This window comes from Gymnoscopelus microlampas (assembly GCF_963454915.1).
Source record: "Gymnoscopelus microlampas genome assembly, chromosome: 2".
NCBI lineage: Eukaryota > Metazoa > Chordata > Actinopteri > Myctophiformes > Myctophidae > Gymnoscopelus > Gymnoscopelus microlampas.
Genome location: NC_139939.1, coordinates 23306918 through 23325807, shown reverse-complemented (window position 1 = coordinate 23325807; position 18890 = coordinate 23306918). Strand labels below are relative to the sequence as shown.

Here is an 18890-nt window from a genome sequence, read left to right as displayed (position 1 = left end):
TGTAGGGAAGACACAGGGTGGAGTTTGTTTGTGGAACATTAGGACTACTAGATGGAGAGGTAAATTAGTCACAACTATACTGTATGTTGTGACCACTTTCAAGAAAGTATGGGGGAAAAAAGACCACACGTACTACTCTACGTATTAAAATACAACTTTTAACTTGGCTTATGCATTTTGATATCCAGGTAAGAGGAAGAGTGTCTCCCCTGCTGTTGTACAGATGTTTCAGACACAGGTGGAGTGCTTCAAGATGCCACCCCCAATTATGATTGACACAAACTATGGTACTGTACACATTTAATCTAATATTTTGGTTGTTATCGTTGTAGCATACTCCCTATCATTCATGCACAATAATGCCTAATTTATGCCCCTTCGTATGCTGGTGTCATGCAATGGGTTGTTGTGACTGTGAGCTTATAGCTATTTTCGGGACGTGACACCTTCATACGATGAAGTATAAATTAGGCTCTTAAGCCTACTTAGATGTTTGCTATGTTGCTAAATCTCTCCTTTCCTTGTGCACAGAAATCTGTCCAGACCCCACTTCACCCATGCAAGGTCTAGACGGCATGAATACCTTACTTGAGGCCAAAATGGCGCATCCAATTGTCAGACTGCTGGATAGAGTTTTTGACATGTTTGTGAACTGACCATCCATCAGCTTGGTTTATAACCTACTAACTTTTTCCATGACCAATGAATTATAAAGTATGATATATGATATCAGAATCTGCATTATTATTTGTAGTCTTCATTCATAATTATCTGTAAACAGGAATTTGTGTTTTCCCTTATTGTCATTGCAGATGGCTTGTTGATAGGCTAAGTATAAGATATAGTGTTTCACAAGTCGGATAAAATGAAAGTACTGTAGAAGATTTCATTCCAAATGAGATATACTATAATAAACAAAACTTGACTGCTGTACAAAATACAAATACTATCATTTTGGAATAACTTTGAAGCCAATCTGAGATATTTCTTACAGAATTGCAAAACTCTGGAAATCTCATATTTAGAAAGTCATATTTATTAAATATCTTAAATATATACATTAGAATAAAATTCTTCAAATTAATCTGTTCACTACTCTCACCGTTGTGACTCAATTCATTTGTTTCATTTTTTCACTTCTCACAAATAATATACAGAGTGTATCAAAACAAGAGTGTGAAATATATGGTGCCAGGGAAAGCAATTCAAAATTGAACTTGCTGGTTCGTCTGTCCGTCTTCTCGCTGCTTTGGTCCCAAACAAAATCTCTCAGAAACTACCACCTGGATTGCCTTATCATTTTCTGTGCACCTTCATGAACCCATTGGGATGTTGGAAGATGAACTCAAATCTATTTGAGTGACCCCATGGCCTATCCTGTAGTGGTGCCACCCTCACTGCAGAAATACTAACTTTTCACACAATATATACTATTCTAATATACAGATACTTTTAGGTGGATACTGTAACCCCTTATTTCTATATAGGCCTACTACAAGGCTGTTAAAAACTAATCAACTCAACTATCATCCAAAAATGTTGATGACTACTGATTTCAAAGATATTCCATGACAGTTACTCTTGTTCCAGTCATTTTATTATCAGACTTTTCTAGTTGCTGGACATCTGAATGGAAACACCAAGTGATAGTTTTGACAATGCGTTTGAAAGGTTTGCCATTTGTGTTGGACGCAGATATAACATGACCTTTGAAAACATTCCACAGTGAATGTGTTACTGTCAGAGTAATGTGTTTTTTTGATTAATTGAATACTTAATTAGTTAGAAATGTAAACAGAATGTGGTACAGTAAGACATTAAGGCTAAAAGGATAACACAAAAAAGTCATGGGAACTTGTTTCCATTGTGGTACTATGACATAGGACCTATGTATTCAATTCATCAACATAGCATAAAGAAATAACACAATAATAATATATGTCATCAACCAGTACAAACACTATTGTTCAAAGGAGAAAAGGGAAGAACGGCGACAGTGAAAAACACTTCGTTTTGATGGGAATTTACATTCACCTCCCCTTGTGGTCTCCTGATTGAGGGCACTGTCCTATTGACTATCTTATCTTAAATACCAATCCCATTGATATTTGCTTAACCTTGTCTTCTACACTGAGCCATCCCAAACTAGCAAAGTGTGTAAACATACTTATTGATCCAAAGTAGTGTGTGTATTACAACACTGTTTGTGTGCATGCGTGTGCTATCTATGCCTCTGAGGTAGCTCTGAAGCTGGCGAGACATGTCTCCTGATCAAACAAAATGTCATAATTGGACGCAACATGATCACTTCTATTCAGTTCCGAGTATATTTTTGTCCCAGGACTAGGGGAAGTATTTTAATAGTGTATTCTCAACATAAACTAAATATTTACCCACCAGCCCAGTCACATTCCTGGCAAATCTTAGTTTTAGTATGGTTAATTTGAGTTTAAGTGACAAATAAATGGGCTATAAGATTTACATTTATAATAGTTTAAACTAGCCCTCAATATATTACCTATATTCAAAGACACCCTAATCGGCATATGAATAATTTGATGGGCCTCCTAATGCGTTATATATAGGTTTATGCTCCATCATATAAAGTGCATTAAGTGCATTGAAAATAGCAAGCACACAATACATCACATCTGCGATGCGTTGTGAGATTGTTGATCTACTATTTTCAGTAAGTGACAAAGTCGCGCAACAAAGTATTAATCAGGCTTAATATTGCCATCCATATTGACAAGTGTGAGATGAGGGCAGAGTGTGGGACACATTGCTTATATAATTATATATATATATATATATTTACACTTGTACTAACAGGTCACCAGTGGTTGTGTAAGGCCTTTTACCTTAATTTATTATCTTCAAGTCAGTCATTTCTTCAGCAACATGGTAGATGCAATTTGTCTCTTCATTGGAGCAAAGGCACTTCCTCTTGCTTTATTATTTTTGCAAAGATGTCTTAGTCCACACCCAGACGCTCTCTCCAAGTCCCAAGGCACTGAGAACTGTGTTATGACCCCAAGATGCTGGATAAATTTGCACTTATGGGGGGTATTCAGCTAGATTAATTCCCATCAGGATAAGTTGAATGGCAAGTATCAAAAGTGATACATCCTGGTGCATGTGGCTCAACTGCATAAATTGTTTTGTAACGGTACATGGGTAATGTTTGCTATTTCCCCCCTCTGCCCCAATAATTAATATTCACCAGTAGGTGTGCTGTTACCTTATCTTTACCTTTAATATAAATGGGAACAATATGTTACTTACTTTCCAAGGTTCCATATTCAATTCACTCACTTAGGTCTGCCTATAGAGCATACACGGTTCCTTCACTTAGGTCTGCCTATAGAGCATACAAGGTTTCTTCACTTAGGTCTGCCAATAGAGCATACAAGGTTCCTTCGGGGCAGACTTCAAAGTACACCCAATTGCTTATCGGATAGCGAATGCTCCTATCATTAATTGCAAGCTTATATACCAAATGATTGCCCCAAACGTTAAAAAGAGACATCCTGAAATACCTGAAAAAGACACAAGCACTGGTGGGACTCAAGCCAAGACTAGTAGTGAAGGCCCTGGAGGGACTCAACCCAAGACTAGGATGGGCATATGTGGCTCCAGAGACAGGGACCTGTCTCACATATAAACTGTAGCAGTATACAAATGTGACAAAACTCTCCAAGACTCTGGAACAAGAACCAACAATTGAAAATGCCGTTTTAAATGTGATCAGGGATCCATTAAATGTAGTCGGGTAAATATGTATTTTTCTTTTGGATACAATATTTCACACTGGAGAAATATTGGCCACAAACATCAGCCTGTTATATTGTAGGAAATATAAAGCTTATGTCAATGCTTTGTTTACTCTAATCAAACAGAATTTTTGCAATGCAAACCAACACATTTTCCATATTATAGCTTTATAATGGTCACGTTCATTCAGAATCAGAATAGAAACCACTTGTTTATGGGTAGTTTATTACTGTACATACTGTACACCTGCTCATGGGTCAACATACATATATTACGTCTCTCACACACACACACTCAGAATACTCTACAGATTATATAAAAAGGACTGACTCATTCATTGGGCAGGGTCCAGTCATGGACTGAGATCTACTGTGGACAGTTGCATCCATGTCCACAGAACTGTACGTGCACGCTCCCACACACAAACTCAGAAACATGTCTGCATATGGCCTTAAGCCCGATTTATACTTTATCGTATGACGTGTTTAAATGGGCTATTTTCAGCGTGACACATCGCACAACAAAGTATAAATCTGTCATCATTAGTGATCAGACCTCTAGAAACGGGGAAAAAGAGGCATATGAACAAACAGACACCCAGTGGTGATTAGGGCAACAAGCCTAATTTATATTTCATCACCCAATGAAAATAACTGATTTTCAAGCTAACAATTTGACACATGTGTCTATAAAGTATAAATTAGGCTTCACAGTTTGCCATATAGACCAAAGTGAAGTCTGAGCTTCGTGATTATAAGGAATACATTTTCCAACTAAAGAAAAAGACTGGAACCATTTTGTACTCTGAAAAGACGACAATGCTTCTTTTTCTTTGGACATGTTTTAGGACAATTTAAAACAGGTTACTTAATGCCATCAAATAATTCAGTTCACAATGGTTCACATAAGTGATCTCAATGTATATTTGATGGTTCATTTAGAACGTTCCTGATAATGAGCTTAGCCAATGCTACATCTTTTTGATTTTCTGTTTAATCCCCTGAGTGTGACCCATACAATCACCAGAGAGACCTGAACTCTTGGCTCATTGCTCAAATTCTTGTAACTAATGTGAATTTTGACCTGGACCATGACCAATCCATTTAAGAATCCAAACGAAAAAGGGTGCCGACTTAAATAAAACTAAAAATCAAAATGGCCATCTTTTCCTGTTCCCTTTCATGCTCATAAACTTTTAAGGCATGTACAAAGCAAAATCCAGACTGTTATTTTAACTCTGAGTGTAATTATTTTTACACTAAAAGTTAAATTAACACGCAAAATTTTACCGTCTATAAATTAATGCAATCGTCCCTTTCGGTGTGCAGTGTGCACTTTCACATGCTTTCACTCCTAAGGCATATCTGACATTAGCTGATGAAAACAAGGAGTGAACACATATCAAGTCATCACAAAGATATGAAGTTGCGTGAGTTTGGGCACATCTTAGTACTTTCTCAAACATTAGACATCCAGGTTTAACCACTTATACCCTACTTAGTTGACCGGATTGCCAAGGGCTCTAATACTTCTCCTGCTTTCACTCTACACTAAATATCTTCACTGAAAATAGCCAATCTACAAGCTTGTAGATCTAATATTTTTGCCAAATGTTAACTCCAGAATAGAGGTGCTAGGGCTAAAGTGGTTAAACAAACACACACACACACACACACACACACACACACACACACGCACATGCACGCACGCAAAAGGTCAGTAGACAAGAGAGGCCATGTGAAAATTGAAGTAAACAAAAATTATCAAATGTTTGTGTGCTTTTGTGTTAACACAGGACCACAGTGCATCAGAGCCCATTTAGAACAGCCATAGCATACCATATTCAAAAATAATCTAGGCCTATCTCATAAATCCACATAATGACATGTGAGTGTGCGTGCAGTGCACACACCCACATGCACGCACACAAATGATTATAACAAAAGTAACAAGATCAGTTATGGCAAAGTAATAGTTTAAAGACAGAACCCTGCTTTATAGGGCTAATAGTTCTATACATTTGATTTGTCTATTTTTGCTATTCCTTTGTACTCTTCCTTTCACACACACACACACACACACACACACACCAAACAGGTAAACAAAACTAAAGATACAAAAAGTGAAGGAAACATTTTGCTCTGGATCACCAATGGGCTTGTCTCCTGCTTCAATGTTTCACTGCCACTTAGCAGCAATTGCTAGGCAGCAAGAGAATTACAGTCCATCAACTGGACACGGATAACGCTGAAATTACATTGTTCCAGGTACAGGTGTATCAGAGGTCCATATATCCTATGGAGAGTACAGTCTGTGTGAGTACAGTGTGATTGTCTCTGGGTTGTGATGCACATTCAAAATCGTGCAGAATTATGGAGGGGTGGGGGATTGCTAACAATTGATGCTAACAAAAGCGACATTGAGTATTGTTGTGGTTGTTTCTCTAAGCTGCTATAAGGCTAGTCAATTTGCTACAACGGTTGTTTCAGATGGAGGTTCCATACATGTTTCGGTTTGTTTTGAGTTCCATAGAATAATCCAGAACACCAAACCGTTCCAATAGCACTGGGGTGTATTTTTTGCAAGTGTAATTGGCGGCATGACGTAGTATATGAAAATGTTCAGAGATTTATCATATTCAGATTGTGCCTTTCACTTAGGTAAGGGAATGAGGGGGGCCAAAAGAATTCCAGTTGTAGCGAACAAAAACCAAGTGAGGAGTCCAAAAAGCTCCAGTTCCCAGTTTCATCATGCTGCCCAAGGCTGGATCTCCTTTGACAACCCACAGGCTGGTGTCCATCAACATGGCTTGAGGGTGTCAGAGCATTTTAGCTCCTCCAAGACATCAAGGTTAGAAGATCAATGCACTCCATTAAAGTCTTTTTTATACTGATTTTGTAAACAAGTATATAGAATGTGTGGGTAGGGGAGTGGGTCAGGAAAAATGTAGAATAGATGGTACCCTGTAAACATAAAATGGTGGTGTATTTCAAGGGTGGGTGGACTGTATCTGAGGACCGCAACAGTCGCAGTGTTTCTGTGACAGAACCGGGCAACAAAGTCAGGCTGCAGCGTGGCTAGTCTGGTCTGAAGATGGGGATCTTGGGTAGGAATTCTATTAGGATCACCTGTAGGTGAAAAGAGATGTGAAGATTAATGTAAAGCTGATCAGTGACCAAAGAGGACAGCGAGCAAGCTCCTATCGTGATTTCAGATACTCACGTATTCCATCATGTTGTTAGTTTCACACTTCCGTTTGCTCAGTCTCCAATGCAAACACAACTGAGAGAGAGAAAGTAGCAGTATTCAGATAAACAGTTCCTCCTACGTGTCGCATACATACACATGCACATTATGCATGTCTCATACACATGCACCTTATGCCTGCTTACCTTGTGGTAAAGTCTGCTGTTCTCCCACTCAAGAAGCTTCTCCATGGATCTCCGTGTCTAGGTTGATCAACGAGAGTGAGAAGGGCATGAGATGGCATTCCCTTTACTCAACACCTGAATACTAGTTTGTGTTGCTTTTGCTATATATCTGGCGGTGTTAAAAGTATTGAGATAGAAAGAAAGTTTGTGTCTAACCCTCTTGCTGAGGCAGATGACAGGCCACAGGCTGAAGCCCAACGTGCAGCAGCAGCAAAGGCAGCCACATAGTAGCCAGCGCACATTCACTGGTAGTGTCTTCTTCAGGCAACCATTCACACGGTTGATGCTGGCCTTAAACTCCTCTGGGGCCACCTGAGAAAAGACAAAAATGTTCCCACCAACACTCAATTTACTTTCATATCACCTGATTATTGCCATATCTTCACAATATGATTTTACTGAAAGACGATAAATGATAACATTGAATTATTATCACCAAGCACTAACAAGGCTTTTAATGGGGTGATTAAAATTGGCAACAGGCTATAATAGGTTACTCACCTTCCCTGTGAGTGCTGAAGGAAACTCAGATTCAAATTTGTTGCTGAGTCCAAACCTGTCAGTGTAAGGGTCAAAATGTTACAAATAAACTCTAAATCTGACTGAAAATCATGCACGCCATTCTCTATTGTAATCCGTTTAAGAGACACATTCGAGGGTAGCTGGATAAATGTTACCAACGTTGGCATATCCTGCAAATACAGTACTAACATGGGGATTTGCATAATGCTAGTGTGGACCATCATACTGGGACTACAATTATGCATTAATAATTAAGTCTAGGACAAAAGTACTGTATTAAATCACAATATTTCTCTTTTAATGCATCTGAACATGACTGTCATAAAACATCTCACTGCCCACTTTTGGGTCCTGGTTTATTGTTTGAAAAATTTAGTTTAATTTGGCGTTAAGATAACGAATGGTGTCTGATGATCACATCATTGAAATAGGGTTGGTTGCCTTCTTTCTCAAACGTTGTGCTTGGTAGCAGCTGTCATTCAACAAAACATTACATTTTAAATGAATTTGGACAGCACTTTACTGCCCACAGTTTATTCTGGTGGAAGAAGACAGAGTGGTTGTTAACAGTTGAGTTGACCATTTACAATACGATTTATTTGAGAATGGGGATGGATAATGGCCTGATGTTTTCAGAAAGGGAAATGCAGAACAGCAGCACCTATAAGAGTTGGCTTGACGTTGAGTATGCAAAAAGAAAACGTGGGTAACCTGTCTTGACAAGAAATGAACACAGATTATTTCACAAGACAACCACACACAGTCACACACACACACACACACACACACACACACACACACACACACACACACACACACACACACACACACACACTGTATGTGTGGAAATACTATGTGTTCAGTCTCTCTCTCTCTCTCACACACACTCACACACACACACACACACACACACACACACACACACACACACACACACACACACACACACACACACACACACACACACACACACACACACACAAAAGTCAAGGCAACCCAGCCCCATTAGCCAGATTATCTACAGTTCATCGAGATGATGATGTTAACTCCAATGCAATGTGGCTGCTTACATGGAGCGTACATTCAACTAGGTGGCTAGCTGAGTAGCCAGGAGCTAGAATAAAAATACCACGGTTTCGTCAGTGAGGTCACAACAAAGCGTCACCGACTGTTAGCGGAAGTTGCTTCACATCGGGGCCCTTGTTGAAGTTTGAACAGTTCTCATCTCACAACGTTATGAGCTTGTAGATCTGCTATTTTCAAACATTTTAGTATTCTACTTTTACTTATGGTACTTTAAGTATATTTTGATGCCAATGCTTATGTACTTTGTTTTACTCAAGTAACATTTTGAACACAGGCCTTATACGTGTAACAGAGTATTATTTATATTGTGGTATTGCTACTTTTACTTAAAGTAAAATGTCTGAGTACTTCGTCTGCCACTGGAAATATTACTTTTCTATTTGAGTAGATTCTACGCACATTTAAGTTTAACAGGCCCTCGTCAATCCACAGTCTACGACGCACACACTTCCCATTGTGTGTGACGTCAATGACCCATCCTTGGTATGTTTATTGTCGCTAGGTGGCTCTAGCCTGAAGCTAGGTCACTAGTGTGCAGTGTTGCCATGTCTGCTTACAGCTTACTAGACGACTTTGAGTTTGTTTTTCTGTGAAGTTGCTTGTAAATATTGGTTGTTGCGGGTGGCGATTTTTCTGGGCTCGTTTCCAAAGTGTAGTTGCTTATTTTGGGCTTGCTTCCTAATGTTGTTTAAACCAGTGGTTCTCAAACATTTTCCAGTCAAGGACCCCTAAATTAAAATATATTCGTCTCCCATCAGAAAATATTTTGTGCCAGGGACCCCCATACAAGATTTGTGTTGTTAAAATGATTTAAAAATATACCACTTTTCAAATTTTCTTCAATATTTTTTCATGAAAACAGCAAGTCTACAAGCTCACAGTAGATCGTCTATTTTCAAAAGGCCATGTATTATGTTTAAAGGGCGAAGGGTTCGCTTCTTTTAGGGCTTGTTTTCATAGCCCTGGTTGCTTGTTTCTCTCAAAAAAAACTGGCAACACTACCAGTGTGTCCACCTAACGTTTTAAACATCGATATCAACTTAATAAAAACACGGCGGATCGTCATTTTCACGGCTACAGATCAACGTGGTTCTCTCTCGCCCGGCGGGGTCTCGTAGATCGCTACTCACACAGTGACGTGGCCGGATCCCCTCACCACCACCGGGTCGGGAGCGTACTTGAGGAGCTGCTCCTCCGCGGCCCTGTCCTCGTCCTCCTCCTCTTCTTCCTCCTCCTCCTCCTCGTAGATCTCGTCAAAGTCCTCCATCATCGCACGACTCGGCCTCGTCGTCGCGCTTCCCGGAAGAGGCGCCGCCGGGAGAGACACGATGATGCCGACGGTACGGTGAAAATAACACTGATACTCAAACCTTCCGACGAGAAAGAAGACAACACACAGGAAAGAAAGAAAGAACCGTGACGACGAACCAACCGCAAAACGCCGACGACCCTCGTTCTTCACATCGTCCAGACTGAGGTTCACACTCCTCAACAAAACATCAACATCCGCCGCAGTTCCCACGCCGCGCCGGAAGAGAGGGGGGAGGACGTGATGACGTCACAGATGTCGTGCCGTGCATAATATTTGTCAACATTTCATAGACAAATGTTGATGGTCTTTAATGTATTAACACACTCTACACCCCCCCGCCCCTTGCATTGGGGGGGGGGGGGGGGGGGGGGTTAACCCTTGCATTGTGTTAGAAAACTGCATCCACTTGTGGTGTTTCAAATTTGACTAAAAAAATATTTGTTTTCATTATTTTTTCCCTCCCACCTCATAGCTGACTTTCATTCATAGCAAATTATGAGTTGTTTTCGTTTTTTTAATTTAAAAAAATGTTAATATTATTAAAAATAGTGACACTAGTGGTGTTAGGGTCATTTTTGACCCGTATACCATAGGTATAAAGTCATTTATTTTTCATAAACTCAAACTGTATTTTACTCCTGATAGCAAATGCTAATTGAGGATAAGTCTGTCTCACGAACTCTCAAACATGTAAGCATTGAATATTATTGACACTTTGGGGGGAATTGAGCCACACTTCTCTGCCGGGTCATTTCGGACCCTACACGTCCACAAGTGTCACTTTTTTTTATAGAAACCATCAGAATTAATTAAAAATGATGATAAATAATGTTGTTGCGTTAATATGGCTATTTTTGAGGATATCATGAAGCCTCGTTCCAATAAAGAAATGTAAAGGGTACTCTTTACCTATTTAAACTTGAAAACGGGTCAAAAATTACCCTAACACAATGGAAGGGTTAACAATAATATTATCCGTGTGAATAGATTACTTAATGGTAATGGTAATTGTATTTATAATATATATTTATTTATGTTTTACAAAAAGTAGTTCAGCGAGTACAGTAGTACAGTACTTCAGTCGTGAGACGGTGTCACGCGACAAAAATAGCCTATCTACAAGCTCTCAACGCGTTGCATCTGCAACGCGTTGAGAGCTTGTAGATCTGCTATTTTCGGCGCAGGACACCGTCGTACGACGACAGAGTACAGACTGGCAGAACAACCTTCCGGCTTCCTGGTCAGTGTTGCCATGTTGGCTTATTATAAGCGACTTTGGGCTTCATTTTCTGTAAAGTTGCTTGCAAATATTGGTAGTTTGCGGTTTTTGGGGCTTGTTTTGATTTAAACCAGTGGTTCTGAAATATTTTCATGAAAACGTTTTGTGCCAAGGGAGCGTTTGTGTTGTTAGAATGTTTCAAAAAATATTCCAAATATTCCACATTTTATTTTATTTTAAATAGCAGATCTACAAGCTCACAACGCGTCGCATCGTGAGCTTGTTGATCGGCTATTTTCAAATATCCGATGCATATAGGTTTAAAGGTACCCATGTGGTCTAATCTGTATTTGTTGCTTCTTTTGGGCTTGTTTCCATAGACCAGGCTGCTTAGTTCTCTTACAAAACCTGGCAACAGTGTTTCCTGGTAAACAGCAAGACTTCCTGAAGAAGCAACAACACCAGCAGTTTGAATTATTTAATGAAACATGTTCTTGAAGGATCTGCTCAGAGACGCGACTCCTGAGTTGACCGTTGGTATCCTTACGGCAGTCTTCTTGTCCTGCACTTTGTTCGTTCTCAAGGCTACACTTCTAACCGACGTGGTGTTCAGCCTGGGTGCCGGTGCTGTGGAGGATGCTCAGGTGCACACTCTGTTCACCTACCCTTTCTACCACAGGACCTCCGTCCAGCTGCTGCTGTGCGTTGCTGTTTTCACGGTCCTCTGCGGCAGCTTCGAAAAGAGCGTCGGCACCGTCCGCTTTCTATACCTGCTCTTATTACTGCCAACGATCACGGGTTTCTGCTATGCCCTGATGGATCTGATACAGGTGACCATACTGAAGTTTTGTTCTTTTTTTTAATGCCACTGCACTGTATCGCCCGGGTATGCGAACCTGGGTCGCCCGCTTCGAAAGACAGCATCTTAACCATGAATAGACTATAGGGAATTCTTTATAGCCTGGGAGATATTAGACTTTAGGTCCTGAGGCTGTGAGCCTCTCTGCTACACTATGTTGATGAATTGAATACATTTTAATCCATTAAGACAAGGGCGGCTAAATACATAACATTTTGGGTGGTCCTTGACATGAAAAAGTTTGAGAACCAGTGATATAGCAACATGAGTTTTTTCACTGTTAGGATTTTAGAAGACATTTGTAGAATCGGCCTCCGGTCTTAATGGAATGGGACCCCAATGGAAACAAGACCGCAAGGACTTTTTTGGGTGCTATCATTTTAGACCTAAGTGTTTGACTGTACTTGTGCTGTTTTGCATTTCTGTCTAATAAAATATTCATTCATTCACAGGAGGGCAGCGCCAGAACCTGCGTTGAAGGTTTGGTCCCCATCACCCTGGCTCTTGTGGCCGTAACCACTATGCACACACGCATGGCTAAAAGTTTCCTCTGTGGGGTCAGTTTCCCCACTATTGCACTCCCGTGGGTGTTCCTCGTCCTGACAGTCATCTTCATCCCACACGCCGTGCTCCCTTGCAATGTTGTGGCGATTGTGATCGGATGGATGTATGGTAAGGGATGGTTCAGCCTTGTAGACATTTCTGAGGCCAAAGCTTGTGCACTGGAGAAGAGGCTGCCTTTCAGGTTGCTGAGGAATATTAGTGGTTCTCTGTACATTCCTGCTTCCACAGAAGAGCGAAGGAAGACGAAGACCCTCCTCCCAGTCATAAATCCAACCCCTGGCTCTTACCCGGTCCAAGCCTATGCGCCAATGTCCAGTGTCCAAGCTACTGAGACCACTCCCAAGACATATGAAGGATGGCCACAGTTGGCCAATGACATGTATAGTCCAGCTTCTCCTCTCATTCCTCATGGACAAGGTCTGGAGCATGGACATAGCTGCAACCACAGCCATGGTCATGGTCACACTCATAGTCATCACTAGCTATAGATGTTTTGTTTGCTTAACAGCAGGGTGGCATAAGGTTATTCATAACAGACATTGTATGCAGGTAATTATTTGCATTTGTTTCCTGCACAAACCTCTCTACAGAGACAGAGGTGGTATAACTGTAAATTTGCTAACTCTGCTTTTGGATAAATTGGCAAATTGATTTAGGCTGGCTAGTTGGTCATCTTTGCCTACATCGATGTAAGAAGAAATGCACATGACTGTCTTTAAATTGTCTTGTCTTTTTTATATACAACTTTAACATATATATATAATATACATACAGTATGTATATTTTTATGTTTCTATAAATAAACACGTTTTTATATAACTGTGGTTATGTTCCTGAAAACTACATGTGGTTAAATCTGACATAATTGGCCCAACCGTTGCCAATAAGCTGACTAGTGCTGTCCACCTACTTTATTTTTTATGAAATTCATATTCATGGTCTCTGTAGGACCTTTTCCTAATGAAGATTCAAAATGTTGCATCCCAAAAGTCTCAGTGCACAAGATTAGTCCTCAAGCATTGCAGTTTATTTCACTCACACAAATATATTCATCCAGAACATTACACACAATTCATGTTATTTATGACTAAATGTTACTGTAGCCTAATGGCTACCAAGTCATCAGTGTAGTGCAGAATCAGATCATAGAGTAGTTATTACATCTATTGCTCGAATGCACATTCATTCCTCCCAGGAGTCTCCATAGATGTTCTTCTTGACTAATGAGAAGGGGAGAGAAAAAGCAAGACAATCCTGACAATTAATTGAATGTCAGGTTCCATGAAAAATGTGACTTCTGATAAGCCCCAAAAGCAGACATATTGTGATACCAGACGTGCTTTTTGATGCGGCAGCTCACCATCTTTCTTAGGCAGAGACCTGTCAGGCTCCCTCTCCGGGGGGCTTTTGAGCAGTGTCTCAGCCTTTTGGGTGAGAGTGACCTCATAGTTCTCTCTATTCTTCGTCCTTAAATCCTCATAAAGGATCACCTTCTTCCTGGGCTCATCATCATCCTCCATGTATGACTGGACTGAAGGGGAAAGGGAGGGGGACAAGGTTAGCTTGGACAGGTAAAAGGAGCGTGGGTCCATAGTGATAGATGGAAGTTGAAACATTGTTATGCAGAATAGAGGTACATTATTAATTTGGTAATACAATTTAGGAAAAAGGTATTATATTAAATTTCCCCAACATTTACTTTTAGTAGTATTCAGTTCAAATCAATCCACAGAATGACTTCCATTTTGCCACATAAACTCAAACTTGCCACACAAAAAAAAAACATCATAACGGAGGACCACAATAGTAATGTTTTGATCATGTTCACATTTGTGTGTGTGGATTGCCATGAAACTTGCTGAGTGTAGTAGAAAATGCCTTTTTGACGGTTTCTTATTTATTTATTTAGCATGCACAAATTCAAGAATTATTAAGTTAATCAGGAGAAAGGTAGCGATTTACTGGAATGCTTAAACAGTAGTAAGCCACTTAAAACTTTGTATGCATTAATACAGATGCAGTTCGTTTAACTTTGTTAGCACTTATATGCCTTTACCTGGAGGGTTGATGTCATCTGCTCTCCCTGGTTGTAGAGGTTGCTCATCACTATATCCGTAGTCTCTTCTTTGATGCGAGATCTGGTCTGAGGATTCTGCAGGCTGGAACATAGGATCAAATGATGCTGCGTTCGGGTCACTCATCTCTGACTGGTCACCCTGGGGACTGAAAGAGAGAGAGAACAGCATAGCAACAAATAGTTTAATGGTTGATGGAATAGAACGAATATGTTTGTGCAAATTATGGGGAGAGCAAATGAGAAAAGTGTGGATATTATAACATGAACAATATTGATTTAAATGAAGGTGAAGCTGGTTTAGGTGCTACTGACCGTTGTAGAGGTAGTGCTGATCTTTGTCTCAGGGCATCTCCCAGTGGCGAGTTCTCCAGCCTCTTGAACTTTTCCTGGCATACCTTCATGTAAGACATCTTCCCAGCCAGGTAGCCACATAGTCCTGCAACTGCAAAGACAACCAGACACACAGGCGTTGAAAAAAAAAAGTTTTATAAAGAATCCGTAATAAAACTGTACTATACAGAAACACCAAATCAGCTCACATGCAACTTTGGGTAGAGATCCAAACCTTGGAGATGCAGCCAGAGTTCCTAGATATAGTAGAACAAATGGAAAATGTTATTGGCAAAGTACATTTGCACATAATGGGAATGCGTCCTCTGCATTTAACCCATCCCAACAATTTAGGAGCAGTAAACATCTATTGTAGCCAGTGCAGTGAGCAGTTACAGTTTCAATGTCTTGCCCAAGGACACAGTTGCAAGATGCCAGGAGGAGCCAGGAGTCAGGACTGAACCAGGAACCTTCCAATTCCCAGACATTTGCTCTGCCTTCCGTGCCACCTTGATTTGGAGATAGTCGTATTATACTACTTTGTAACTTTTAGAACCAAATCGCACACACAGATATCATATCTTATATTAAAATTGGCTTAAAGGAGGATCAGCCGGTGGACCACGTCACCACCCTCATGTGACTATGACTCAGCCATAACCATATAAGGACACCTCAATGTCATCATGGCATCAGGCGCAAACAAATGAGTCAGCTCAATATATGGGCCCAAAAGGGGGCATGCCCATATATAGGCATATTATGATGACATGAGCAATCTCCATATATGGCCATAAAAGGGACATGGACTGACAGATACAGATTTCTCCATATATGGGCATATTGGTCGGATCGGCTGTGCGACGTGTGTGAGGGCCGCATAGCAGCCCGAACTCTGGATCATCATATTGGCATACATACACGGTACAGAGTGGCAGGATGTTCTTTTTGCAATTAATAGTCTAGGTGTATACTCCATATCTTGACTTGTAAAGTCAGAGGTTTTTGCAAACATCAAATGCAGTTATAGGACGAAGGGACTAGTTTTAGTATGTATGGTGTGGCGTTACCTCGGGCAATTAGGCCTTGAGTGATGGCCATGCTCACTACTGAGAAGGGCACAGCTGAAAAAGAGGGAACAGAAAATAATGGACGTCAATGACAGCATGCTTTGGGAACTCAATTTAGAGTCTTCATTTAACATGGAAAATCATTTGTCAGAATGACATGAGTGTGCACTCATGCAGTGAGCTTACTTCTGTCAACATGTTGTGCATGCATGGAAGATAAACTTACATCTGTACATAAAGCTTTCCTGATTGCATTCCTTGAAGACCCTTTTCTCGTCTTCAGTGGGAACATAATCCACACCCATTGGCCCCTTTGTAGCCACACACACACACACACACACACACACACACAGAGGGAGAGAGTTGTAATTTTATTTTTTACTTCGGCAAAGTGAGATGAAAAGCAAAACCACTCAAGCCCTACTAAAATAGCCAATCTACAAGGTCATTCTTGTATGACATGTCCAAAATAGGGACACCGGGTTGAAAGTGGTTAAAATACACAGTGGTGTAAAGTAACTAAGTACAGTACATGTACTCAAGTACTGTCCTTTGGGAAATATTTACTTTACTGGAGTGGTTCCAATTTTCAATACGTTTACTTCTACTCCACTACATTTCAGAGGCAAATACGTACTACAACTCCACTACAATTATCTTTAGATTTTAGTTACTAGTTACTTTGTAAATATTGACAATTACAAAACATGCATTAACCACTTCAGCCTATGCATATAAGCTACTTGAAAATAGCAGATCTACAAGCTGACAACACATCGCTTGCGTTGTAAGCTTGTAGATCAGCTATTTTCAAAGCATTCTAATACATTTGGAAACTTGTGAAATGGGACATTCTGCAAAATGAGTACTTTTACTTTCAGTACTTAAGTATATTTTAATGCGAATACTTTTGTACATTTACTCAAGTACATTTTGATTACCAGACTTTTATTTGTAACAGAGTATTTCTACAGCGCAAAATGTGAGTACTTCTTCCACCACTGATAATACATCACCTACAGGCTAGCTAAATAACAGGATTAGCACCACATCCTTACAGCAGCCTGTGAGCTGTGGTGGCTAACCTGGGACAGGTTAACAGTAATCTACTGGACGTTAGCTACATAGCTAGTAACGTTAGTACAGTTGTAACCTGTGCTCCGCGCTGCCGCTCCTCGGAATGACCCACTGATGACATGTTGGAAACAATGTCGTTGACAAATGTCACTTTTCAAAGCATGTGAATGATCAAAGTGCACGCAGATAATAGGTTTGACTTCATAGATGCAGGCACAATGTCACCACATTACACCACAGATTGACATGACCCGGAAGCTAAATGGCAGAGCGAGAAAGTTTGCTTGATAAAAAACAAAACAAGAACAAAGTTTGGGATTTTTTTTTTTACTGAATGTACATCATTGTTAGGATAATTGATTTAATGATTTGTATTAGTGCATTTCTCAAATGCCCTTGTCTGTCAGCGCTATAAAGCACATAATCTATTGAAGTGGAACTTTTATTTTGGAATCGAACATTGGTCCCGGAAGTGATTATTCAGTTGCCTTTTGGGGTTCTTTAAGGCCAAGGAAGGTGGAGATTTCAAACCAGGATAGGAGCTTGAGCTCTTGTTGTTGTATCAGCAAGGGATTCATTAATACTAGAACCAGAATCAGATACATATCCATTTGCATAACACGAAGAATCTTAAAGGTAGGGTAAGTGATATTTGTGGGTTAAAACAAAAAATATTTTTTTTAAAGGTTAAAGCACTATATTCTGATAGTAATCATTGCTATAGGGTGTTTGTTCAGTAACAGGAGTCTCCCCGTCTCCCCAGCTCTTTAATAAACAGAAAATACATTTTCTGGTAGGTGTCAAAATCTCAGCCAATCAGGAGAAAGAACACATTTTTAAGCTTCATTTTTATAGTGTTCCAGTTCTAATTTTGCCTGCTCATTTCTTAGTGTCATCACTTCCAATTTCACTTGTTTAATCTATATCCTGATTGAGTTCTCTATCCTTATTGGATAAAATTGGAAATGAAACTGAAACGAAAATGCATTTTCTGTTTTATAAAGAGCTGGAGAGACATGGAGACTCCTTTTACTGAACAAACACTCTATAGCAATGAGTACTATCAGAATATAGAACTATTTAACACTTATTTTAACCAAAGAAAATCACTTACCTTACCTTAATTACACATTTTAATTTCTCTCTCTCTCTCTCTCTCTCTCTCTCTCTAGATATATCTAGATATATCTATATCGTATTGATGTGGTCTGGTCTCCCATATGCTTCCATTGAGAAAAGACGCGGGTGTCGGGTAGGCCACCTACTAGTTCACAAGTTGTACTGCCTTAAGCTCAAGTGCAGTATACTTAATACTGTATCCCCTGGCCAAGCAGGAATTGGCTGAGTGGTGTTTGGTCTCATGCGAGATACCTGGGTTCGACCCGGTCCTGCGTAGGACAGAAAAGTTATGGCTTGCAGTTTTAAGATTAGATTTGCCTGTTAAAGAAAACTTTACCATGTCAGAGCATACCAGTATCTATCAATCTCTCAGTACATTTACAGCGGTGGACAGTAACGGAGTAAATGTACTTGAGTACTGTACTTAAGTACAGATTCTGAGGATCTGTA

At 40.0% G+C, this 18890-nt stretch overlaps 3 protein-coding genes across 3 annotated transcripts; 1 reads left to right on the top strand and 2 right to left on the bottom strand.

The window, feature by feature from the left end:
* Positions 1 to 4387: 4387 nt before the first annotated feature.
* Positions 4388 to 10388, bottom strand: chic2 (cysteine-rich hydrophobic domain 2). The gene is made up of 6 exons (XM_084076191.1): positions 9944 to 10388; positions 7707 to 7761; positions 7362 to 7517; positions 7167 to 7223; positions 6997 to 7056; positions 4388 to 6902 (listed from the first exon to the last, which is right to left on the bottom strand). Exons 1-6 carry the CDS (start codon positions 10081 to 10083, stop codon positions 6852 to 6854), a joined length of 519 nt encoding a protein of 172 aa, XP_083932317.1. The 5' UTR covers positions 10084 to 10388; the 3' UTR covers positions 4388 to 6851.
* A 1361-nt stretch (positions 10389 to 11749) lies between these two features.
* Positions 11750 to 13577, top strand: rhbdd2 (rhomboid domain containing 2). The gene is made up of 2 exons (XM_084080142.1): positions 11750 to 12174; positions 12656 to 13577. The coding sequence occupies exons 1-2, from the start codon at positions 11833 to 11835 to the stop codon at positions 13247 to 13249; spliced, it is 936 nt and encodes a 311-aa protein (XP_083936268.1). The 5' UTR covers positions 11750 to 11832; the 3' UTR covers positions 13250 to 13577.
* Positions 13578 to 13772: 195 nt separating this feature from the next.
* LOC311059359 (OCIA domain-containing protein 1) lies at positions 13773 to 17570 on the bottom strand. Its single transcript, XM_084077224.1, has 8 exons — positions 17398 to 17570; positions 16471 to 16555; positions 16245 to 16298; positions 15384 to 15431; positions 15157 to 15286; positions 14824 to 14990; positions 14128 to 14298; positions 13773 to 13987 (listed from the first exon to the last, which is right to left on the bottom strand). Exons 1-8 carry the CDS (start codon positions 17440 to 17442, stop codon positions 13950 to 13952), a joined length of 738 nt encoding a protein of 245 aa, XP_083933350.1. The 5' UTR covers positions 17443 to 17570; the 3' UTR covers positions 13773 to 13949.
* Positions 17571 to 18890: the final 1320 nt, after the last annotated feature.